At 58.9% G+C, this 24,147-nt stretch overlaps 1 protein-coding gene across 4 annotated transcripts in view; it reads left to right on the forward strand.

Moving 5' to 3' along the window:
- Positions 1 to 13,932, forward strand: part of NAP1L4 (nucleosome assembly protein 1 like 4) — a 51,232-nt gene extending 37,300 nt beyond the window's left edge. For 3 of the 4 annotated variants that reach the window (XM_052662164.1, XM_052662165.1, XM_052662167.1), the window contains exons 9-15: positions 1,177 to 1,316; positions 2,418 to 2,563; positions 4,923 to 4,945; positions 5,276 to 5,395; positions 7,684 to 7,713; positions 8,114 to 8,170; positions 12,960 to 13,932. In XM_052662164.1, coding sequence (XP_052518124.1) covers positions 1,177 to 1,316; positions 2,418 to 2,563; positions 4,923 to 4,945; positions 5,276 to 5,395; positions 7,684 to 7,713; positions 8,114 to 8,170; positions 12,960 to 12,998 — 555 coding nt within the window. In that variant the 3' untranslated portion in view covers positions 12,999 to 13,932. Of the gene's footprint in view, positions 1 to 1,176; positions 1,317 to 2,417; positions 2,564 to 4,922; positions 4,946 to 5,275; positions 5,396 to 7,683; positions 7,714 to 8,113; positions 8,171 to 9,876; positions 9,915 to 12,959 lie in introns of all 4 variants that reach the window. The other variant, XM_052662168.1, reaches the window with a different exon arrangement.
- Positions 13,933 to 24,147: the final 10,215 nt, after the last annotated feature.

The following is a 24,147-nucleotide window of genomic DNA, read 5'->3' on the forward strand; positions in this document are numbered from 1 at the left end:
TTCCCTGATACTGTCCTGACTGCGGTTTGGTCTCCCAGAGCCGCGACTTATGCTTGTCAGCCTCCCTTCCCTGCCGCCTGGTCTCTGCCCGCCTGTGTCTGCCTCCCAGGCCTTCGTGGCCCTTCTCTTCCTCCTCCCCTTAGTTTGCCTAAATTACTTTCCCAGCTGATTGTTGTACCCTTGGAATAAAAATGGGGAGAGCTAACATTTAACTGGTAATGCCTGTGACCCTGGCTGCCTTCCGACTGCTCCCGCAGAGTAATCCTCGGGTGACCTCATGGAGAGAGGGGCTTGTGATGCCACGTCACAGGCGAGGAAGCAAAAGCACAGGGAAGTCGAGTGACTTCCCAGAATCTGACGTGCTGACGGACAGCGGCCGTCCAGGCCCAGAGTGGGTCCTTTGGGCCGTCGGTGGCTCACTGAGCCCTGGGAAAGCCGGGCTGAGGGGAAGCTCTGCACACGCTGCTGCTCCCGGCCAGGGGTCCTTCTGAAATAAAACATGTTCCTCAGAACCGGATTATGGAGTCCCAGAGTGTTTCATTCTGTTAACTTTTGATGTTGCAGAATTGCCCTTTGCAGCACACGAGTGCCCTTGTTTCCCAGTGTGCTGGCCAGTGCTGCGTTCCTGGGGCTTTTTACCCAGGGAGGGGATCTCATTGTCTGTCTGTCTGCTCTGCGGGTGCGCGTGTCTCCTGTGCTGCCATTTGGTTTGTTCCCACTGCTTTGTACCCCCTCTTGTCTGTTGAGCGCTTTGTGAGTGAAGGGTGAGTGCGTCCATGGTGGGTCCCAGAAGGCTCCTCTGCCCATATGGAGTCTTGCGCTTTCACTGTGGGGCCGGGCAGGAACTGCTCTGCCTGAGAGTGGCGGAGCGGGGGCTGGGCTGCAGCTGGCCTCCCCCTCCAGACCCCCTCCTGCTGTGACCGCAGGGGCAGGGTCCCGGGCAGCGTGCCCACGTGTGCACTCAGGGTGGCGGGGGTCTCCCCAGCCTGGCCTGGGCTCTAACTTTGGGCTGGTGGTTTTACAGTAAAGACGTTCTCGTTACGTGGCCACACCATCTGAGCTCTTCAGTATTCTGCCTTGGGGAGCTGGGTTCCAGCAGGTACCGTGTGGTTTGTAAAATCTGTCCCCAGTTATCTGTAGATTTTAAATCTGAGGTTTTTTGTTTTTTTTTTCCAGTCTTTTGTATTAGAGTTCCACTTTGAACCCAACGACTACTTTACCAATTCAGTCCTGACAAAAACGTACAAGATGAAGTCAGAGCCAGACAAGGCTGATCCATTTTCCTTTGAAGGCCCTGAAATTGTTGACTGTGACGGGTAAGAAGATGCCATTGAGCTTCTTTTTCTGAAACACAGGAGATGGTTTTAAAACGTCACAAGTAAGGTAGAAGTTAAGAATAAAGAAGCCTTTTATCTGTTTAAAAGCCCAGCAGAGATGGAAATCAGTGAAAGAATCTCTCCATTTGGGGATGTGACGGCTGGTGCTGGGAAGTGTGTCCTGTGGTTCCCTGGGCCAGCATGTAGGGTGGTAGCCCAGTTTCCCCAATTTAATGCGGTCGTTGGGATACTCAGTCTCCCAGAGTGACGCAGAGACCATGGAACTAGTCAGCTCCTCTTGACAGGGCCCTGGTGAGTGAGCAGGCTGGGTCAGTGCAGGGCTGCGTGAGCACGCGTGGTCTCGGGACCCAGCGCCTTGGTGCCGTAGTCTTTGGACCACCAGGGAGAACAGCTTAGAACACGTCCTCTTGGTTGGTTTGAGACACTTTGGGAAATCATTTTATTCTTGATTGAAGCAGTAACTGAACCAAGGACTTACCCTGATGAATTTCTCTGTGTGAGTGAGTATACAGAGCTTGATTAAAATTCTGCTGGACTCGGATGGCCAGAATGCTTTAGAAAGATTGTGGCCCAGGCCCAGGCCACCGAGTGAGCCTTCCTCTCCGCACACTCTCTGTCGGCCAGGGTGACTCAGGTCAGCCCCCCGAGGCCCGCCAGCACCCCTGAAGCCGAATGTCCTTCACTGGCCATCTCAGCCCCACCGAGGCCCACCAGCACCCGGAAGCCAAATGTCCTTCACTGGCCGTCAGTCTTGGCAATGGCCGGCGTGCTTTCCCCATCTAGTCCCGCTCACTGAGTTGTCTTGAGACCTTGTGCCTGAGTGGTGGCGTCCTGTGCGCTGTGGGGTCTGTAAAGGGGCAGCAGTGACAAGCTGCTGACCGGGCATAGTCATGGGAAGGACCTGGCGGGACCCTGCGGAGCGTCTGCGGGGCCGCTGTGCGGCCCTCGTGCGCCCGGGGCCTCCGCCTCCTCGAGGAGCGCCCAGTGACCGCTTGCAGGTGCTTGGGTCAAGTTTCTGGTGAAGCACCGAGCTGTGACCTGCTTGCTGGGCACACGGTGACCACAGTCTTATCCCTGTAGGTGTACCATTGACTGGAAGAAAGGAAAGAACGTAACCGTCAAAACCATCAAGAAAAAGCAGAAACATAAGGGCCGAGGCACCGTCAGAACAATCACCAAGCAAGTCCCCAATGATTCCTTTTTCAACTTCTTCAGCCCGCTGAGAGGTGAGTGGGCTGGGTTGTGGCTCCCGTACGGACTCAAACGGAATGCCGGCGACCGTCAGGGTGTCCCCTGGCCCTCTGGTGGGCACGGTGCTGTCGGCTGCCCTGCCAGCTGCGGCTTTCCTGGTGGGCCCATGGGTGCCTGTCCTAGCAGGAAGCCCCCAGGCAGCCCTCAGCTCCGGGGAGGGGCCCGCAGGTGCTCTCACACGCACACAGCTTACAAGTCATCCCCCCACCCCTCAGACTGGGCTGTGGTTTTCTCTGTGCACCTCGGTGTGGAGCGCGAGGCGGTTGGGCGTTAGGTATTGTGACAGATGTGGGCTTTGGGCAGAGTCGGGGCTGGGCAGCAGCGCCCGTCCTCCCCTCCCCCAACTCCAGACCCGAAACGGGGCTCGGAGGGCTGAGAGCACAGTTGCACGGCCGTCTTCATGTGACGTCCTGCTCCCGAGAATTCGATAGCCAGACCTGCTGGCTGTGCTGCAGTATGGACATGAGGGGAGGACACTGTTCCGTGAACAGAAGCCAGTGAGGAAACAGCAGCCCTGCTCCAGGGGATGGTGGCCCTTTGGGCTGTTTGTGGAGGCCGCCCGGTGGCGTCACTGGGCTCTGACCCCGAGCTGTGTCTCAGGCTGCCCATCCCCATTCAGTCCCTTGTTTTTCACTGTTGTGGCTGTTGTCTCGGTTTGTTCTTGAGCTGAAAGGTCCCAGGGTGTGTCAGTTTAGGGGATAAGATCAGCTGTAAACATGTTTCTCAAATTTCCTTGTTTGGAAAGATCCCTTTCAGAGCCTCGCTTGGGAATGTTGGAGGTTTCCTGTGTGAACTCACCGTGAAGAAGAAGGGGTTTGAATCCTAAATTCACTGAGGTTGTTGGACTTTCAGATAATTAATAGCAATTAAGATGGAATTGGAGAAGGAAATGGTAACCCACTCCAATATTCTTGCCTGGAGAATCCCAGGGACAGAGGAGCCTAGTGGGCTGCCGTCTATGGGGTCGCACAGAGTCGGACACGACTGAAGCGACTTAGCAGCAGCAGCGGCAAGATGGAATTAAGTGGACTTGAGGATTTGGGGGGAGTTTAGCAGGGCTCAGAAACTCTGTTGTGTTGGTTAGTTCAGTTGCTCAGTCGTGTCCAACTCTTTTCAACGCCACGGACCGCAGCACGCCAGGCTTCCCTGTCCTTCACCATCTCCTGGAGCTCGCTCAGACTCATGTCCATCGAGTCGGTGATGGCCTCCAGCCATCTCACCCTCTGTCGTCCCTTCCCCTCTTGCCCTGTGTTGTGGTTGGACAGCTGTGAAATGTATCAGGAGTCGCTAAGTTGTATAACTGAAGTGGGTGAGTTTTAGGGTGTGTCACTGTGGAACAGTCAAGCAAGGGACACGCTCTATGAAAATGAACAGAGGAAGACAGTGGGGAAGGATGATGGAGCGGCCAAGGAAAAAATTAAAACGACTTTTCAGATGTGGGAAACGAACACTGCTAGTCCACGCCCCTTTCAGTGTTAGTCCCACTAAACTGGCCCAGCAGTCGGTGAGCAAGCCCCTGTGATTGCTGCCCCAAGGCCAGAGTACCAGAACCTGCATCTTGCTTGCACGTGAGGCTGGGGGGCCACCCTGGGGGTGGGGCTTATACTCCACTGGGGCCCAGACGGCAAGTGCCCCTCGCTGGGCCTGCTCCCCAGGGACGGGCCTCACAGCGGTGGGGCGCCAGGGAGTGGGGGACAGTGCGTGCCCAGCAGGAGCCTCACGCACCGCGTGAACGTCACCAGGCCCTGCTGAGCACGGGTCAGGCCTGCTCCTCTGTCGCGCTCGGCTCTGTGCTGGGCTGTCCTGGCGTTTGGCACTGGAGGCTCTGTGGCTCAGCTTCAGTGCGGGGCGTGGGGTGCTGCCACCGGCGGCATCAGTGCTGGCACCCCGCCCACCAGGAGCCGTCCCCTCCCTGCTCCTTTGCAAGCAAACAGAAGTCGAGCCCCAGCCTCGCTGAGGTGCAGCGCCTCAGTGCCATGAGGAGGGACTTAGAGTCTCCTGTTTTCTGTTGACTCACTACACGGAGTTACACGAGGTGAAACACCGCCCGAAGCACAGATACACTTGGACCCTGCAGTCTGGCCTCCGGTGTGCCGTTCCGCTGTTGATACTTTAACCCTCTGCGCGTTGTCTTCTGAAAGTGGCCTTCTCCAGCTGGGCCTGGGGGCTGGGAGACCCTGGGCAGCTTCAGTCTGCGGTGGGAGGAGCAGGTGGGGGGCATCCCGCTTTGGCAATTTCTGGTATACCATGCTGCTTATATGTCAGCTGAGTGTCCCGTGTGGGCTTTAGAAAGGTTTGGTTATCTGTGTAATCGGATGTCTTCTTTTTTTCTAGCATCAGGGGATGGAGAATCACTGGTAAGATTTACATCGTTATGAAGAGTCTATTCTGCTGTTAAGGCCTATTTCCCAACTAGTTCGCTGCTTCCTTTTTAACCCGTTCCTGCTCCCCTAAAAACCAGGGGTGAACCTGTGTCCATTGCACCGTGGTGTGGGACAGAGGCGTGCTCTGCGGCAGGGGCAGCCGTGTCCTTCAGCCTGCGCCCAGCACCTACCTGCCTCTCCTGTAATATGGCAGCGCCAGCGCCGGGCGCCTTTAAACCAGGTCCCAGGCAGTGGGGTGGGGTCTGGTGAGAGGATGTGACATTTTCCCCATGGAAACAGGTAAGCACCGAGCTTCCCCTCCAGGATGAAGACTCCGAGTTCACACTAGCCTCCGACTTTGAGATCGGACACTTCTTCCGTGAGCGGATCGTGCCACGTGCCGTGCTCTACTTCACGGGGGAGGCCATCGAGGACGACGACAACGTAGGTGGCCCGGGGGGCCCAGGCGGTGGGGCGGCGCTCTCTGGAGCCCGGGGCAGAAGGCATGGCCGAGGCGTCTTGGCGCAGAGCACCCAGTGCCTGAGTCAGCCTGTGCAGTGACGCCGTTCAGGGTTTCCTCTCAAGACCCACAGGCTCACTGCTGCGTGCAAGGTGTGTGGCTGGGGTGACCCCCAGACATGGGGACTGTCACTCAGCACCACGTGGGGACTCTCAGAGCCGAGTCAAGCTGGCATGTCGCGTGTTGACTACAGAGAGAGAACCTCACACTCCACAGGAAGACGGCTCCCTGGGCCAGCCCTTTCCTGTTGGTCTGGAGGAGCTGGCCTCTCGCAGGCAGAGCTTGGGAGCGGGGCCCCTGAGCCATCGCCCGAGACCACTCTCCCTTGTGGCCACGGCCTGGGGCGCCGCCAGCCTTCTTGCTGTGTGGAGAGGTTTCCGTCCTGTAGTGTTACCGGAAGCGGCTTGGTTGACGTTTACTCACTTGTGTTGAGCACCCTGGGGTGACCTTTCTGGTGAGGTCTGGGGGGCTCCCGGCCGAGCAGCAGAAGCCGGGTGGGTCTGCACTGCTCAGCACCCTCCTGTGTGCTGCAGGCCCCGAGGCAGCGAGCGTGGGCCAGCCCGGGCATGCGGCTGCATCGCCTGAGACCAGTGGACTTCTTAGGTGCAGTCTGCCCAGCCCCAGGAATCCAAGAACACGGACACACACGCACGGTGGATCCGGGGGTCATGAAAGCACCCGGCTTGTTGCTCAGAGTTCAGTTTAGGAAACGCTGGATGTACAGATTGTGATCCAGTGCCGTCCAGTAGCACCTTCTCCATCGAGAGCAGCGTCCTGCCCTCTGTCCACTGCGGCAGAGCTGGCACTGCATGACGCTGGACGATGTGAGATACGGCCGTTGGCAGCTGAGGAGCCAGAGGATTGGATTTACCTAATCTGGCCAAGAACGATCTCGTGGCTGCACACTGGAAACCCCCTCCAGACGAGGGTCCGCAGGCCTTCTGGTGATCATATACCCACCATTGTAAACACCTGATCATGCAGTGTGTGTATTTATTTACTCACAGTACACGCAGGGCAGCTACTCCTGGTGATATCTGTGTCTGTTTTTATTACTGATGCCACTGGCCACACACCACAGGTTCACGGTGTGGTCCAGGGGCTCACTCAGCCTACAGGCCTGGAGCCCCAGTTCTGCAGGTTCCTGCATGTGCGCTGGAGCTGACGTAACACTCCAGCTACTCTTCAGGCTCCTGACCCAGGAAGCACAGTGGTGTGGGGACAGGCATGAGAGCCCCGGTGTCAGACCTGCTCGGAGCAACGCAGGGGCTGGGCATCATATCAGGGTGGCGTGCATGCAGGCATTTGGACTTGGGCTTCCACACTCGCGTGGGTCACCTTGCTCGGAGCCTTGGCTCTGCCAGAATTTGAGGTGGCTGCACAGAGCTCTCAGAGAATGGTCCAGGGTGAAACAGTGCCCGTGGAGCCTCAGGAAACCAGCACGTGAGCCTGTGCAAGGCTGGTTCCTGTGAGACGGGCCACCCAGCACTGTCAGAGGCTGCTCAGGACACAGGTTAGGAAGGAGCCTGCGACATCCCCACCCTGCTGCTGCTCAGGCCGAGGGGGCTTGCAGACCAGGCCCGACACTGTGCTCTGCTGAGTGCCTTTGAGCTGCTGCTGAGGACTGTGGGAGGGGGGCTCCAGGAAGAAAGATGGTGGGAGAAAGCCTGCTCCTTCTGCAGGTGCCTTGTTGATGCAGCCCACAGGAATGAGGTGCATGTAGTTTTGTTTGCTTCTGGGAGCAGCCTCGTATCTGAGCCTCGGCTGGGAGCCTGACCAGCAGTGTCTTCGGACACACGAGAGGTTGGATCGAGACGTTCATTCAGCCACAGTGTTGGGAGTGTCTCCTGGCCTAGTTTAAACGCCAAGGTTCTATTACATTGCCAGATACAGGTGAACGGGCTCCCCTTGTCTGAGATGCAGAATGACACGGAGAGTCCTGTGTGTGATGAAACCGCGCGGCTGGTCTGCTTAGATCGGGCTGTTGCCCGGTCGGACACGGCGCGCCCCCAAGCTGACCGGCTCCTGTGCCCCACCCCCACCCGTAGTCTTTGGGGCGGTTTTCAGAGACTTGGCATCCCACGAACATGGCAGGACACGGCAGGAAGCTGGCTTCTGCTCGGAGGCCGGGCCACTGTGGACATGGGGCAGGGGCTGGGTCTGGGTCAGGTTGCCACTGCGCTCTGTAAAAATCTCTTTCCTTCCCTTGCAGTTTGAAGAAGGCGAGGAAGGAGAAGAGGAGGTAAGAGTTGGCTCACGTGAGACGCCGTTCCCCAAGGTGGTCCTCGGCCCTCTCTCCCGAGTGGACGGAGGCTGTGGGGTCTAACTGGCCACGATACACTTGTCTCGTGGGGACCTGCCCCGGAGGTCCTTGGCCCTGGCGGACACTTGCTAAGACGCGGCAGATGGGTGGCAGTGTCGAGTTGGACCCTGCAGTTGGCTTATGAAAGTGCATCTTACAAAGTAACCATTTAGCAAACAAAATCCACTTGCTCCGCAGCATGTTTATTTCAGGGTCATCTGTGAGAAAAGTGTCCAAAGGAGGGATTTGGTTGAGTGTGGGTGATAATGATTGTAGCCGATTTCCTTGTGAATCAGAGGAGTCCTGTCTGTTCAGCTCGTTGTCCCTCCTTCTGATGCAGGAGTTAGAAGGAGACGAGGAAGCAGAAGATGATGACGATGCCGAGATTAACCCCAAGGTGAGTTGTCTGGAATTTCCGCACCTGTGTCTGCTCCACTGCTGAGCTTTTAAAGCGCGTTCCCAGCTCTGAGCCAGGCTGTTGTGAACACGCGCCTGTCGCGCTCTAATTAGAAGAGTGAAAACGGTACCAGAAATACACTCGGATGACGAGCCGCTTAGATAACCTGAAAACAACTTGAGTGTTGAAGGGCTTTCCAGCTCTTTCTCAGGTCTGTGCCTTATTTGTGTAAACTGGCTCTGGAGAGCAGCTTTACGCCCTAAGCTTTGTGCTGTAGTCGGCAGCATGAATGAACCTTTTTGTTTCGTGTTTGTTTTTGGAAAAAGTACAGAGATAGGGTTTGGTTTGTCTTGATGACTAGAATAAAGGAGCAGTAGGCATAATTTTAGAGTTGTAACTGGGCTCAGACTAGTGAGGAGGTACGTCCCAGTAGCTTAGATAACTTGAAATATACCAGGAAGCTTTGCAGAAACCAACAAAGAAACAGCTGATGAGGATGAGTGGCAGCCCCAGTGATGTTACACATAAGTGAGATTTAACCTGCCGCCTCAGGTGAGCTGACATCAAGGAGCTTGCCACTTCACACGTATTTTACATACAGAGCTGCTTTAATGCTGTTCTAAAGCTGTATTGAGAGCCACTTTTCATGTGCTCACATGAAATTTATGGCTCACCCGCCTCTTAGGACTAAGCGTATCACAGCCGTCAGAAGACTAGCTGTGCTCAGCGCTGTGGGCTCTTACGTAGACGTGGTTGGCTGTCTTCCCCTCGGGCCCGAGGCTGGCCCTGTGGAACCGGGCCTGAGCGCTCCGTGGCACCAGCTGTGTCTGAGTGCATGCTCACAGTGGCGCTTCCTTCTGGGGAAGGGTGTGAGTGCGTTTACCACCTCACCGTACCGTGTAGGTACTGCTCTGGGCGTGGGCTCGGACACGTTCGTCTCTTCTAAGCCAGCCTGTCCCTTTTACGGTGGAACCGAGCACGCCAGGGCCCCGAGTGCCTTGCCCTTCGCCCTCAGGTGAGGAGCCGTGCCCTGCCTGCGCCCAGGTGTATGTGCCTGGCTGTTCTGCAGCCCTCGGGGGCCTGAGGCCCACGTTCACAGTGGGATTCCAGGCCAGAGGCAGATGGCTCCGGTGTCCGCCCCCAACTCCAGGGCCCGCCTGCCGCCCGTGCCCCGCGGCGCCGAGGCTGCTCACTCGTCCTGTCCTGTCGTCTCTCCCGTCGTCGTCCGCCTCTTCTCTCCACGGCCAGGCCTCCTGTCCTCTCTCATGTCTGGTCCTTGTAGAAGAGCAGCCTCACCTGCTGACCACAGGAGGAGGGGACGGCCAGCGCTAACCCTTCATGAGGGCCTCCGTGTGTTTCGCCGGTTGGGAGCGGGCTAGAGGGACTGGGGCTCGTGGTGTGCGGGCCCCTTGTCAGCCGCGCCGCGGGGTCCGGTCTGGTCCTCTGGGGCCGTGACGGGACACTGCTGTCTCTCGGTGCCCCTCTTCAGAGGGCTCTCAAGTCAGTCTGCCACGGGCAGGGGGCCACGCAAGAGGGGCTGCTCGGGCATTAGAGGAGCAGGTCTGGGTGTGAGATTCCCCATCTCAGGATTGGTGTTTCGCAGCCCTGTGCACCGTGAGAAACTGTGGCTCTTTCCTCCTGTTTAACTTTGTGCATTTCATTTTCTCTCATGCTGATGGTTCCTTTCAATTTTTTTCCCCATTTAGGTGTAATTTTTGTCTGTTAATCATTCATACGTTTCTAGGTAAGGTGGAATTCCATTCATTCATATCTTCCAAACGTGTGGTCTGTGTTGTGTTACAATGCCACGCTGTGACTGGTAGTGTGTCCGGGACGCTCGGCACGTGCGGGATTGCACGGGGCTTTCTGAGAGCGGGTGTGCACTTTGAAAACCAGCCGACAGAAACCACATCGGGCTCCTGCTGGCCGAGCCCAGAATTTGTTGCCAGCCAGGTAGTGGCGGTGTCGCTGGTGTGGTCTCTCTTGACAGTGGGGCTGCCCCCCCTTCCCATCCCTCCTACGCCCGCTCCCCCCCACCCCCAGTAAGAGGACAGAATAAGGGGCTGGAACCAGAATGCCCGGGCCCCCAGCAGGACCAGCCTGCTGCCCACTGTGATTTTCTCCCCCCCACATGTGTCTGTTGCTCGTTCATGCTTCTTAAGTTCAGGTGTCGTGCAGTCCGGCAGGGAGTAAAGGGTGGACATGAATGTGCCAGGATGTTCTGCCTTGGGAGCTACTGGCGCCAGCATCTCGTTGGCATTGGTGAGTGCTGTGGAGGTTGCCGAGGCGTGTGTGGCTCAAGTAAGAAAACCGGCTCCAGACCGAGGCGGTCCGCCCTGGCCCCTGCGGGGCCCCCTCCTCGCGGCTCTGCCCGTGTCACAAGTCCCCCTCACAGACTCTGCTGTTGGCTCCTGTGGGAAAGGGAGGGAGTTGCACACAGGAGGCGCGTGCGAAGCCGGGGTGGCAGTGTTGGCATCTAGGCGGGAGCAGGGCTCCCAGACTGCGCTGGTGTGGGGGCTCCCGGAAGAGCGGAGCTGTGACTGCGCCTCGGAGCTGGAGAGGGCGTCTGTCTGCGGCACCTCCCTTCACTCAGGCGGGCTGGCTTTCTTAGGAAGCCGAGGCAGGCAGGCGGACGCAGCTACAGAAGTCTTTGGTGGGTGACGTGCACACCCACCCTGGGTGCCGTCTGAGGAGTTAGAGCGGTCGTGTCTCCTTGCTCTTGGCCCCCACTGCCCGTGTTGTCCGAGGGAGGTCACCAAGCCCGTTGGGCCCGAAGCCCCTCTGCTCCCCGCGCCCAGCCAGTGAAGTGGGCCGTCTTTGAGCAGCCCAGCGTGTCCTCTGGCAGAACCAGACGCTCACACCGTTGAGCGTCTGTCTCCAGGTCCAGAGCCCCTGTGGGGGAGGCTGCTCCCAGGACTGGGCCACCAGCGCTGAGGCTGGGTGGGTCGGTGGGGGCCTACCCTCTCAGGCAGTTGCTATCTGTGAAGGGCTTTCTCTAAACGCCCCCAGTGGGCAGGGGGTTGGCTCTCTCGTCCCTTGATGACCAGGCTTTTGACAGCCCGTGACGTGAGGGCGGGAGTTCCTGCAGGTTGTTTTGGCCTCACAGGCTAGAACCCGGTGTCTTGTTGAGAGTTCACTCTCGGGACTACAGGGCTGTGTCAGTGCTCCAGCCTGGAAGTTGCGTCCCTGTGGACGCTGGCCTGGGGTGGGGCTGTGCTTGGTGTTTGGGAGGCAGCATGCCACAGGCGGCCCCGCTCGCCCGCCTGGTGAGCTCCCCTCCGCCTTCCCCACCGCCACGCCCACCCCCACCGCCCGTCCTAGCCTTGGGACAGCCAGTTCCCGCCAGCATCTGCAGCCTCCGAGGTGAACAGTTGGTGATGCACGCTCGTGGCAGAGAAGCTGTGGCCCTGGAGACGGCGCGCTGAGTTGCGTGCTGCTCCATGTGACATGGCACCCCGTCTGCCCACTGTGTGCATTTCCCTAGAGGGAGGTGGTGCCGCATCCCGGGCCCAAGCCTCCTGCCCGGGCCCACCCCCTCGGCCTCAGCTCTCCAGACTGGAGACACACACCTCCCCTTGTCCCCAGACAGCTGCACGCCACTGCCCCAGCCCGGAGCACCTCTGCACACCCAGTGAGTCTGGAAGCAGCCTCTGAGCCCCGTGGCCACGTGTCCGGGCTGTCTCCAGGCCCCCTTTGAGATGACCGTTTGAGTTAGGTCTCTTCCAAGTAGAACTTCTCGTCAGGGTGCTCGCTCTGGGCCCAGGCTCTGGGTGGTATTCCTGGGGAGCGTGTGATGAGGCGCTGTTAGCCCAGTGCTGGGCGGGCCCAGAGCCAGGCCTGGAGCAAGCATCCCGCTTGGCCCTGTGCTCATGCACTTGGCGAGAGGGGCTCAGCCCGGGGCCTGCGCTCACTGTCTTGCCTCTGTGCATCCTTCACATGTGGGCTTTTCGTCCCGCAAGTGTGGGTTCCCACAGGATGGCTTGTTAATCCTCAGCATTAGTTGTGTTATCCCAGATGTTTCTTTTAAACTGTGTGATGCCAGTTTTTCGTAGACTCTTGGACATGCCAGATTATAGTCAGAGTAATTTGTCATCTTCCCAGCCAGAAATCATGGGTTCCTGTTGAGTAAATCATTGGCTCAGAAGTATTGGTAAAATCGTTGTCTGTCTCTGAGGCTCTTGTGGTCTCCACACAAAATTCATGGGGTTGCTAAACAGGTTGAAACGCTGTGAGCTGTTCTCCGTTAGCCTGTAGTCAAGTGAGACTGCTCTGGGGAGTGGTCTCCCGCTCCCTCTTCTGGAAGGCTAGCGTGCCCGCTGTGGGGCTCCTGGGAGGGTTGGGCTTTGTCTGTGGAGCGCTTGGTGGTCCCTCATCCACTGTCATGGCCTGTCCCCGTCAGTAAGTGGAGCTCTGAGGCCTGGGCTCGGGGGCAGTGTGCCCCAGGCAGGGCCCTGAAGCCCGGTCCATCCATGCCACCCCAGAGCCGGGCCTTCTCGCTGGGCTGGGCCCTGCTCTGGTTAATCACTCTGTGCCACTGAAGGACCTCCCCTCACCCTGAGACCCTCCTGTGACAGGTAGAGTGTCTTTAAACAAGAAAAGGCAGCCCCACTGTGCCCTTGTTTCTGGGAAGTCAGCTTATTTTTTTTGTTACTATTTTCAAAGTGTATGTTAGCAACCAGTTCTTTAGTCAGAACAAGTGAAGTATTGAGTCTTTGTTTTCGTTGTTGGATGGAGATGCGAGCTGACGGGTTGCCTGGTTCTCTACAGTCTCGTTTTCTCTCGTTGACAGAAGGAGCCCAGCCAGCCCTCGGAGTGCAAGCAGCAGTGAGGCGCCCGCGTGGACAGTGCTCACACCTAACTCGTTTTCAAGTGCATGATTCTCACTTTAACTTGTCCTTTTACTTTATTATTTTGCTTAACCTGTACAGCGGCAGCTCAGATGCGTTTCAGAGATAGGAGGTTTAATCCCAGCACCCTCTACGGCCTCGGGCACAGCTCAGTGGACTCACCTAGCCCTGCCTTGGGGAGGGCCCTGCAGATCGCGTTGGGGGATCACTGGGCGCCAAGGGCACGTGTCCAGGGGTGTGGTTCCAGGGCATCTCCAACTGGCTCAGCCTCCGCCATGAGGACGCCCACGCGCCGTCTCCAGTCCTGGCAGCGCCAGCGCGGGTAGCCGCCCTTCTCACACTGCTCTGTCTTTAGTTTTATTTTCCTCAGGACTGACCCTGAGGCTCCAGCTTTTGTGGTTCATCTCGTATTTATTTTATCTTTCACGCTGGTGACGGCTTGGGGGTGGTGTTCAAGTTTCTGAGACCCTGTGGGGACCAGACACCCGGTGCCCTGAGCCGGAGGAGCCGGTCAGGCTGCAGACCCTGCGGAAGAAGCTGCTCCCTCAGGACACGCGGGCCATGCTTGGCCTTGGGGACGGGGTGGGGCTGGGGGCAGAACCAGGGTTTGCCAGGCTCGCGGGGAGGGGCTCCGGCTGGCAAGCACGGCTTTCCTCCCTAGTGCAACACGTCTTGCTTGCTTCTGCTCCCATTTCTTGGCCCCACACTCATTTTGTCTTAAAAGCCTTGGGTTCCGAGCGAGCTGTCCTTGGTGGCGTGTGGGTTTTGAGTGTGTGACCTCTGGCCCGGGGAGTTCAGGCTGTGGCCAGGCTGTAGAGTGCTCAGCCTTACTTAACGATACATTTGTAACTGAATACAGTGTTTTCAATTTGTACAGAATAGTTAGAATATTCTATTAAAGTTGTGAACCATGGACCCAGCGTGTGTGTCTTCCTTGGGGGGCCGCGGCGGGTGGGGCTGCGGGACGCCACTCTCTGGGCGCGGGGTGTGGGCGGATCCAGGACTTCGGGACTCCTGGTTTGTCTTTGTTCCTGCGGCGCGCTTCCCTGTCGATGGGTTGGGGTCCCCGTCCCTGAACCCAGCAGAGTCATTTCTCAGCATTTGCAGGTTTGCACCCTCTAGGTTGGAAGGTTCCAGAAGGGACGCTTCCTGAGAGCCGTGTGCCGTTGGCTTCTGGCCGCTGCTTTTCCGGGGTTTCCTCCTGCCCCCCCTTCTCAGGACAGGAGCTCTTCCCAGAACACACGCTTCCGGCGTGGGGGCCGCGTCTCCGCAGGCCTCTCCGGTTTCCGGGGTTTGCGCCGCCCCCTTCCCAGAAGCCCCCGATCCCCGGGCCCCTTGCTGCAGCTCCGCAGCTGGGATGCTGCGGGTGGCGAGGCCGCGGCGCCCAGAGAGGCAGGGGGCGCCAGGGCGGGCAGGCAGGGGGCGCCAGGGCGGGCAGGCAGGGGGCTGGCCGCCCCCCGTCCTCACAGGGGTCCAGCTCACACGACGCCCGCCTGCCTCCGGGGCCAGAAAGGGGAGGGCGGGAAGCGCGGAGCATGGCTGAACATGCGTTCAGGGACGACTGTAGAGCTGGAAGGTCCTGACTGAAGTGTCTGCGCGGCCGAGCCTCAGACCCCAGCAGTGGGCGGTGGGGACCCTTCCCGCGCCCGCCCCAGAGGCCATCAAGGAGAGGCTGCCCTGTTCCCACCCACATGCAGCCAGTAGCCCATCCTTGGAGAGTGCGAGGCCCCCACATCCCCGCCCTGTCCCCCCAGGAGCCCCCACTCCAGGCTGGCTGCTGTCACCGCCGACCCGGGGCTCTCCATGACCGCGCTGATGACAAGAGCGGACAGGGCGGTGGCGCAGGGCACTGTGCCCGGGGGGCCTGCAGGAGGCGAGCAGATGCCATGGCGCTGGGGGCACCTTATCTCGCTGCCGGTGGTCCCTCTCCCGCTGTCCTCACCAGCGGGCGATGGACCCGAGTTCATGCCCGAAGCAGCGGCTCCACCCTGAGCGCAGAAGGACGCTGGGCGAGTCAGGCGAGCAGCGGCTCTTCAGTATGTTGGTGGACGGTGGTGAGCGTGTGGCAGGTTGGTGTGACGAGAGCCAGAGGAGACGGTTAGGTTCTCTGCCCAGCACCTTGTAGGCTTCAGGAGAGGAGGTGCGTGTCACCTGGGTGCGAGTCTGTGGACATGGTTCTTGGTTTGAGATGGCCACAGGGTGGGGCGGCCCCTCACTCACCCCCAGGAGACAGGAGGGGTCGAGTCCCCTCCCCTGACGAACTCCTGGAACACCCAGGACGGAGGCACCGCCCTGCCCGTGGGGAACATCTAGGGTGTGTTGGGAGGAACAGAACCTATGTGGTGAACACACTTATGTGTGAGTGCACACCGGAGCGTGGAAACACGGGTGTGAATGCAACTGGTACATGGGAACACCTGTGTGTGAGTGCACACCAGTGCACGGGAACATTTGTGTGAATGCACACCAGGGCATGGAAGTGCCTGTGCAGGAGTGCACACCAGTGCGTGAGAATACCTGCGGGAGTGCACGCTGGTACGTGGGAACAACTGTGTGCACAACAGTGTATGGGAGCACCTGTGTGAGTGCACACCGGTGCACGGGAACATTTGTGTGAATGCACACCAGGGCATGGAAGTGCCTGTGCAGGAGTGCACACCAGTGCGTGAGAATACCTGCGGGAGTGCACGCTGGTACGTGGGAACAACTGTGTGTGCACAACAGTGTATGGGAGCACCTGTGTGAGTGCACACCGGAGCGTGGGAGCGCCCCTGTGTGAGTGCACACCAGTGTGTGGGAGCACCTATGTGCGGGTGTCCAGTCATCCCATGTGGAGGCTCCCAGCTCACCAGGAGGCTGGACGGAGGCGCTGCAGATGAGAGAACCACTGGGATGGCCCCTTTCCGCGTCCCCTCTGGGGAACCGTGTGGCAGACGAAGTGGGTTCACCTCCGGACAGTCGGGGTGGAGGGCGGCATGTTGTGGTTACTCAATGCGGCACTGGGTTTTGTTTCCCCTGTGGGGTAGGAAGGGTGGGCGAGGGTGCTCGGCGCTGGGGCCTCAGGCTGCCACTTGGCTGTTCTGGGTACACTTGGCAAGACTGCCGCGCGGAGCCCTGCAAATGTGCCCTCTCCACCAAGCACTAGGGCTCTGACTCCACAGCCACGGCCCCTCACGGGCCCCCGGGTTCGGTCAGGCCTTGCCATTGCAGCTGGAAGGTCACAGAGCGTCCAGGAGCATTGCCCAGAGCCATCAGCCTGGAGGCAGCAGGGCGGTGGCACTCGTGGCACTCAGCTCTGCCTGGAGCTGCAGCTGCCTTGGCCCAGCGCTGCCTGTGTGGACAGGCCTCCACCTCTGCCCACTGCCGCGGGCCGGGTAGAGCTTGGATGGCCTGGGCGCCCGCCCGGCCTTCACAACGCTCCTCAGGGGTCCCCTCCTGGGGTCTCTGCCGTGAGGCTCCCCTTGCCCTCCTTGCTCTGTTGCAGGCCCCAGGGCCTGGTTCCCTGCCTCTCCCAGGGCTGCGCCTCGTCTGTCACTGCGTCCTCAAAACCGAGGGGTGGACTCCAGGTCCAGGGGCCACTCTGACCCCCTCCTCCGCCAGCCTCGGCACCCCAGCTTCTGGGAGACACACGGCCCAGCACACAGGCCTCGGGGTAGGAGCCCCCGGCTGAAGGTGGCCGCAGTGGCCATGCACCCCACATGGGGCAACACTTGACAGCAGGAGCCCAACGACACGGGGGTCTCAGAAGTGTCACCTGAGTGGGTGGGGCCTGGGACATGTGTGCACACTTGTTGCGTGGGGAGGTGTACGCGTCACTGTATCTGAGTTTTCACAAGCCCCACAGATGGGGGTGGTTCCACTTAAAACTCTGGTTTTGCTCTTATGGGTTAGGGGTTTTGGCCCCAGGGCCTGGCATGGGCACCAGCCCTCCTGGCCCCTGGCTCACCCTGGTGGCCGGCCTGCCGTGTCGGTTCACGGCCTCCACTCTGGGGCAGGGGCCCCACAGAGTTCACTTCTTCCAGGGCCCAGCTGTCCCCCCAGGCCCACGGATTCCCCCTTCAGTCCAGGCCGTGACAGGGCCAAGCTGACTCAACCCAGTGGTTCCTGCCCCCTGAACTCTTCCCAACCAGGGGGCCGGGGTTGGGTGGGCTCGCCCTGGAGGTGGGCGACTAGGCTGGACAGAGCGGGGGTGGAGCCTAGGGTAGGATCTCTGGCCTAACGTCCACTCAGTCTCTCCTCCCTACTCCCCTTTACTGCCTCCAAGAGTCCAATGGGCCGGGCAATGCTGGCTGGGCTACAGAGGCCTGGTGGGACAGGGACCACCTCCAGCTGCGCCGTCAGCCAGGCCCCTGGTGGATGCAGGCGCTGTGCCAGGGGCTGGGCCCTGCAGGAGGGCACGGTCCCGAGCACGGGTGACCCTTGGCTAATAGCCACCGTGCCGGACTCAGGCCCCTGCCTCCAAGCCCTTGTGAGCCGGTTCCTTCCTGTGGGGGCAGATGTTTCCCCTGGCCCCAGGCTCAGGGCAGGGCCATGTGGGCAGCAGGAGCCCATGACCCCAGACCCAGCCATCCCCCCACTCCCCCCAGAGTCGCTGGCAAGCAGTCCCCGACAGCAGGAGTTCTAGGACCCTCCTGGCCTGGGCAGGCCTCTGAACTCGCCCTGATGCTCTGGACACCTCAGCCTCCTCCTCACAGCCCTGGAGCCTGTCTGTGGATTCCCACCAGGCGCTGGCCCTGGAGACCCCCATGAGTCCCGCCTCCTCAGGCCACTGGAAAGGTACAGCCCAGCTACACTCCAAGGCCAAGGCACCATGGTGTGCCTGGGTGCAGCCTCCGCCCTCTCCCAGGTGTCACTGCTGGCCCAGTCACCAGCCCATCTGGCCACGCCAACAGCTCGGAGAGGCGGCCAGACGTGGCTTTCCGTGACAAGCCGACAACCCCGGCCTAGCTCGTGGGGCCTGTGGCCCTCGCACAGGCCACAAACGGCCTCTGTGGTCTTCCCCGGGGGCTCCCCAGGGCCCTTCTTGCAGTCGAGCATGCCTACCTGGCTGCGGCCTGCCCAGGTCTTGGTTCTGCATCTGGGGTCTGAGTGGACCCATCATTTCCTGCCCTGGGGATTCAGGGAGGGGAAGCTGGGGTGCGAGGCCAGAACTGCCTCCTTCCCAGACCCTGAGTACAGGGCTGGCTGCCCACACCACCTCCCCAGAGCCTGCAGGCTCAGAGCCCAGGGCCTCCGTGGGGCTCGGTCATCCTCCTGGGGACAGAGGCTCCTGGGGGTGGCGCTGGGCCCCCGCAAGACGGGCGTCCTCCCGCCTCAGGAGGTTCCAGGGTGGGGCAGGGCAGATGGCTACAGAACAGGGTAGGGTGGGCAGGAGGCAGGGGAGTGGGTGCCAGGACCCTGGTCCTCAAAGTGGGAGGCACAAGGGGACACCTGAGAGCATGAGGTGCCTGGGCTGGTCTGAGGGGGCCCGGGGACCCAGAGCCAGGGTGCCCGGCCCCTTAGCAGCTCATGGGTGGGGGCCGAGATGGGGCTGGCGGCTGGCAGGGGTCTCATGTAGAGACCTGCCCGAGACTGCAGTGCCCAGCGAGAGGCCGATGCCCCAAAGAAAGCAGAGCCTCCACCCAGAGGAGGGGCTGAGGGGACCCCCTGGCCAGGTCCCTCCCCACTGCTGGTCCCCTATCAGCCACCTCCTGGGGCAGCCCAGGCCCCTCGGAACGTCCCGAGCCTGCCCTCCTCTCCTCTGGCTTCCCTCCTGGCCAGGAAGTGTTTACTGCCAGACCATGAGGGGCTCCGTCTCCTTGTTCACACCTGGGGAGAGCCAGGTGATGTGGAGAACCCCTGCTCACCTTGAGGACCCAGCTCAGAGTCACCGGTGGTCTCCACCTGTGGTCAGCTGACGACCCCATCACTCTGTCTCACACGGGCTCTCATCTGCCAGCCACCTGGCTGCAGGCCCGGGGGAGGGTGAGAGTGGGTGGGCAGGGTTGGGGGCAGGCTCACTATCAGAGCCCCTGGGGGCTGTGTCAGTGTCCTGGGGCGGCTGTCACAAATGACCACGAAGTGTGGAGGCCAGAAGTCCCGGATCAAGGTGTTGGTGGGACCACGTCCCCTGCCAAGACGCTACAGGAGGGTCCTCCCGCCTCCTCAGTACTTGAACTGAGAACTTCCAGATGTACAAGTTGGGTTTCGAAGAGGGAGAGGAACCAGACGTCAAATTGCCAACATCCACTGGATCATTGGAAAAGCAAGAGAGTTCCGGGAAAACATTTACTGTTTTATTGACTACGCCAAAGCCTTTGACTGTGTGGGTCAAAACAAACTGGAAAATTCTTAGCAAGATGGGAATATAGACCACTGTATCTGTCTCCTGAGAAATCTGTATGTGGGTCAAGAAGCAACACTTAGAACTGGACATGGTACAACGGACTGGTCCAAACTTGGGAAAGGAGTGTGACAAGGCTGTGTGTTGTCACGCTGCTTATTTAACTTATATGCAGAGTAAAGTGTTAGTTGCTTACTCACGTCCAACTCTTTGCAACCCCATGGACTGTAGCCCGTCTGGCTCCTCTGTCGGTGGAATTCTCCAGGCAAGAATAGCCGAGTGGGTAGCCGTTCCCTTCTCTAGGGGATCTTCCCAACCCAGGGACCGAACCCAGGTCTCCTGCGTTGCAGGCAGGTTCCTTACCATCTGAGCCCCCAGGGACCGGCTTATACGCATGGCGCATCAAGCAAAATGCCAGGCTGGATGAGTTACAAGCTGGAATCAAGGTTGTCTGGAGAAATATCAAAAGCCTCAGATATGCAGGTGATACCCCTCTAATGGCAGAACGTGAGGGGGAACTAAAAACCCCTTGATGAAGGCGAAAAGCTTTTTTTCCACAAAGCTGGCTTGAAACTCAACATTCAAAAAACTGAGATCATGGCATCTGGTTCTATCAGTTCACTTCAGTTGCTCAGTTGTGTCCAACTATTTGCAACCCCATGAACTACAGCACACCAGGCTTCCCTGCCCATCACCAACTTCTGGAGTTTATTCAAGCTCATGTCCTTTGAGTTGGTGATGCCATCCAACCATCTTATCCTCTGTCGTCCCCTTCTCCTCCCGCCTTCAATCTTTTTTAGCACTTTTCAGGGTCTTTTCCAATAAGTCAGTTCTTCACAGCAGGTGGTCAAAGGATTGGAGCTTCAGTCAAAGGATTGGACTGAGCTTCAGCATCAGTCCTTCCAATATATATTCAGGACTGATTTCCTTTAAGAGTGACTGGTTTGATCTCCTTGCAGTCCAAGGAACTCTGAAGAGTTTTCTCCAACACCACAGTTCAAGAGCAGCTCAGCTTTTCTTTTATGGTCCAACTCTCATATCCATACATGACTATTAGAAAATCCATAAGTGTGACTAACTGGATCTTTGTCGGCAAAGTAATATCTCTGCTTTTTAATATGCTGTCTAGGTTGGTCATAGGTTTTCTTCTAAGGAGCAATCATGTTTTAATTTCACGGCTGCAGTCACCATCTGCAGTGATTTTGGAGCCCAAGAAAATAAAATCTCTGTTTCCGCTGTTTCTCCATCTATTTAACATGAAGTGATGGGACTGGATGTCATGATCTTCATTTTTTGAATGTTGAGGTTTAAGCCAGCTACTTCACTCTCCTCTTTCACCTTCATCAAGAGCTCTTTAGTTTCTCTTCGCTTTCTGCCACACGGGTGGTGTCATCTGCATATCTGAGATTATTGATAGTTGTCCCGGCAGTCTTGATTCCAGCTACAGAGTACATCATGTTAAATGCTGGGCTGGATGAAGCACAGGCTGGAACCTGGTCCCATCAGTTCATGGCAAATAGAAGGGGAGAAAGTGGAAGCAGTGACAGATCTTATTTTATTGGGCTCCAAAATCGGTGATAGTTGAACCATAATGAAGGCTGAGCGCCAAAGAACTGATGTTTTCGAGTTATGGTGTCGGAGAAGACTCTTTAGAGTCCCTTGGACTGCAGGGAGATCCAACCAGTCCATCTTAAAGGAAATCAACCCTCAATATTCATTGGAAGGACTGATATGAAGCTGAAGCTCCAATACTTTGGCCACCTGACGCAAAGAGCCTACCCGTTGGTAAAGACCCTGATGCTGGGAAAGATTGAAGGCAGGAGGAGAAGTGGGCAACAGAGGACGAGATGGTTGGATGGCATCAAGTCAGTGGACATGAATTTGAGCAAACTCCAGCAGATGGTGAAGGACAGGGAGGCCTGGGGTGCTTGAGTCCATGGGGTCGCAAGGAGCTGGACACGACTGAGCGATGGAACAACAGCATCCGTGGATGGGCAGCTGCTTGCACGTCTGGCTGTTGGAACACTGCTGGGAACACAGGTGTGTGACCATGAATTCAGTTCTCTGCTTTCACTTCTTTTGGGAACAGACCCAGAAGGGGGACTGTTGGATGACATGATAATGCTATTCTTAATTTTTTGATGAAACACCAATACATTTTTTAAAAAGAATCAAAGGTCAGTCGCCACATCGAGAGTGGGCCTGGGGTGGGGTCGTGAGAGAGCAGTGCTCAGAACTTTGAAATCATTTCATCAGTTTCTTAACTTATTATATGAACAATCGGTCATTTGTTTTGGTAATTGTTTTAAGTAGTAAAGAATTTGATTAAAATATACATGACAGGGCTTCTTCCCTGGATGGCTCAGTGGTAAAGAATCCTGCTGTCCGTGCAGGAGACAAGAGATCGATCCCAGGAAGATCCCACATGCCGCGGAGCAGCTAAGCCAGGGCACCGCAGCTACCTAGCCTGTGCCCTGGAGCCCGGGGGCCACAGCTACTGCGCCCACGCGCCCTGGAGCCCGGGCACAACGAGAGAAACCACCACAGTGAGAAGCCCACGCCCCGCAACGCGAGAGGAGCCCCCATTCTCCGCAGCTGGAGAAAGCCCTGCGCTGCAGTGCAGGCCCAGCACAGCCTCTGGAATTTACGTGTGTGTGTGTACATATGCATAGACATGTACACCAAAAGCAAAGCCCAGATGACACAGCCCCACCCCAGGTGCTGCCCGAGACTCTGGGGTCGGGTGGCTGGGAGCAGGATGCCCCGCCTGTCCTGGGATGGCACTGCCCAGGCGGCTGAGCACCGTCCAGGAGGTGGTGGCCGTGCCTGCCCACTCGCCCTTTCTCCTTTCCCGTATTCGGCTCGTATGTTCGTCTGAGCGTCCAGAAGGGTCCCTTGTCTCCCAGCTGGCTCCCCTCTCTCCCCACTCCATGACGATGGGAGAGGACCCTCCTCTCAGCTCCCGCAGGCCTGGACCTGCCCGGCCCTGTCCCCACTGTGGGATGTCCTAGCTGACCAGTCAAGGAAACAGCCTCCACCAGCATCAGTCACTCTGACTCCAGAGAGCTGGGTTTCTTGGGCAGTAAGGTGGTCCACTCATGTCCAGAAACATTTCCTAAGCACCTGGGCTGGACCCCGAGGGTCCCGGAGACTAAGACACTTGTCTCTGCCTTTCCAGGACTGGTAGTGACTTCTGAGCAGGGTACTGATGGATGAACAGGAGTTCGCCAGGGCCCGAGGAGGGGGACAATGCTCTGGGTAGTGTGACTGTTTCTCATTCGATCTCCAGTGCCTTGTGAGGTGGGGCGTGCCCGTTGGACTCCAGCTGAGGGGGTCAGGGACACGGCCCTGAGGGACCAAGGCCGGGCTGATGGTGAGAGCCTGGAACCAGGTGGGGACAGGCCTCCTGCCTCCTGCCCTTGGAGCTCTCGCTTTTCCCAGGCCACAACTTTGAGGAGAGGAATTGAGGACAGGCCTGAGTCACAGGCCAATGGACTGTGTCAGGCTCAGGTCACGTGGTGTCAGGCCATCTCTCAGATGCTGCAACTCCAGGCAGCTTGGGCCTCCCCCATCCTCCCCAGGCCTGCACTGGAGCAGTCAATGACACCCCAAGTTGTGTGCTTGGTGAAAGCCAGCTTGAGGTCATGCCCAGCAATCCCAGAGGGCTTCCTGGAGGAGGGAGACTTCCAGGCAGGGGAGCAGGGCCGTTCCTCGGGGCCGTTCCTGAGCACTGCCACCCGCAGGAAGAACATGGCAGGGAGCCCCAGGCTCGGGGCTGCCATGACGCACAGCTTCCTCACAGGCTGCCCTTTGCCAGGCTGGTTGTGCTGGAGCCTAGAGGCCTGGCCTCGTCACCGCAGGGAAATGACCTCATGGGGAGTTTTGAAGAGGCGCCCTTGCTCCACCCCGGCCTGCCTGACACCCTCACCCAGCTAGGAAGGAAGGCAGGAGTCCCCAGCCGGATGTTTGGGGACCAGTCTCTGTCTGCCTGCTGGAAGGGGGTCCCCTCGGCTCCCTGTGAATCCCGGAAGCGGCCCTTGGATAAATATTAGTAAACTTGGCTCAGACCAGTGCTGCCTGACGCCAGTGTTGTGAGGCAGGGCCCCGCAAACACCCCCCAGCCAGCACCCGCTCAGCCCCTGAGCAGAGCCAGTTCCTGCCCCCAGGCTCGGGGCGCGGTCGGATGCGTTTGAGGCCCACTGGCTGGCTGTGTGACCTCCGCTGAGTCACTCAACTCCTCTGAGACCCCTTCTCCATTCCTTGCAGAACAAAGAAAGCCTCCCCAGTGGCCCCCAGCTCACGGGGTGACCCGGAGGAAGAAAGCAGAGCGACACTGGCCTCCCCAAAGTGCCAGGCCCCATCTCTCAGGCCAGGGCCCCCCCTGCCCCCAGCACCAACTCAGCCCAGAACCCGCTGGGGCCGGAGCTCCTTGTGGGTGAAGCCCGGGTCCACACTGCAAGCCTCCATCTCGGCCAGGAAGCCAGCCTGGCGGGCCCTCCCTGCTATCAAACAGCTCGGGGGGTCGCAAGGTGAGCCCTTCGCTTTGTCCTCACATTCCAAGGACCCTCCAACCGGCCTGCGTGGGAGGCGGGAGCAGGGTCCCCTCCTTGCTCCAGACCCACGCTGGCCTGGCTGAGTCAGGCAGGCAGACCTCCGGCTGGTGTGGGTGCAGCTGCCTGGTGGGGGTGGGGAGGGTGCCGGTGGACTCCCACCCGATGACCTGCCCTCCCAGCTCCCACGGACCCTCCTTCAGGACACCGCCCCCAGGCCGCTGGTCACTGGCTGGCCCTGGGGGTACCTGGCCAGTG

This window comes from Budorcas taxicolor, chromosome 25 (genome assembly GCF_023091745.1).
Source record: "Budorcas taxicolor isolate Tak-1 chromosome 25, Takin1.1, whole genome shotgun sequence".
NCBI classification, from domain to species: Eukaryota; Metazoa; Chordata; class Mammalia; order Artiodactyla; family Bovidae; genus Budorcas; species Budorcas taxicolor.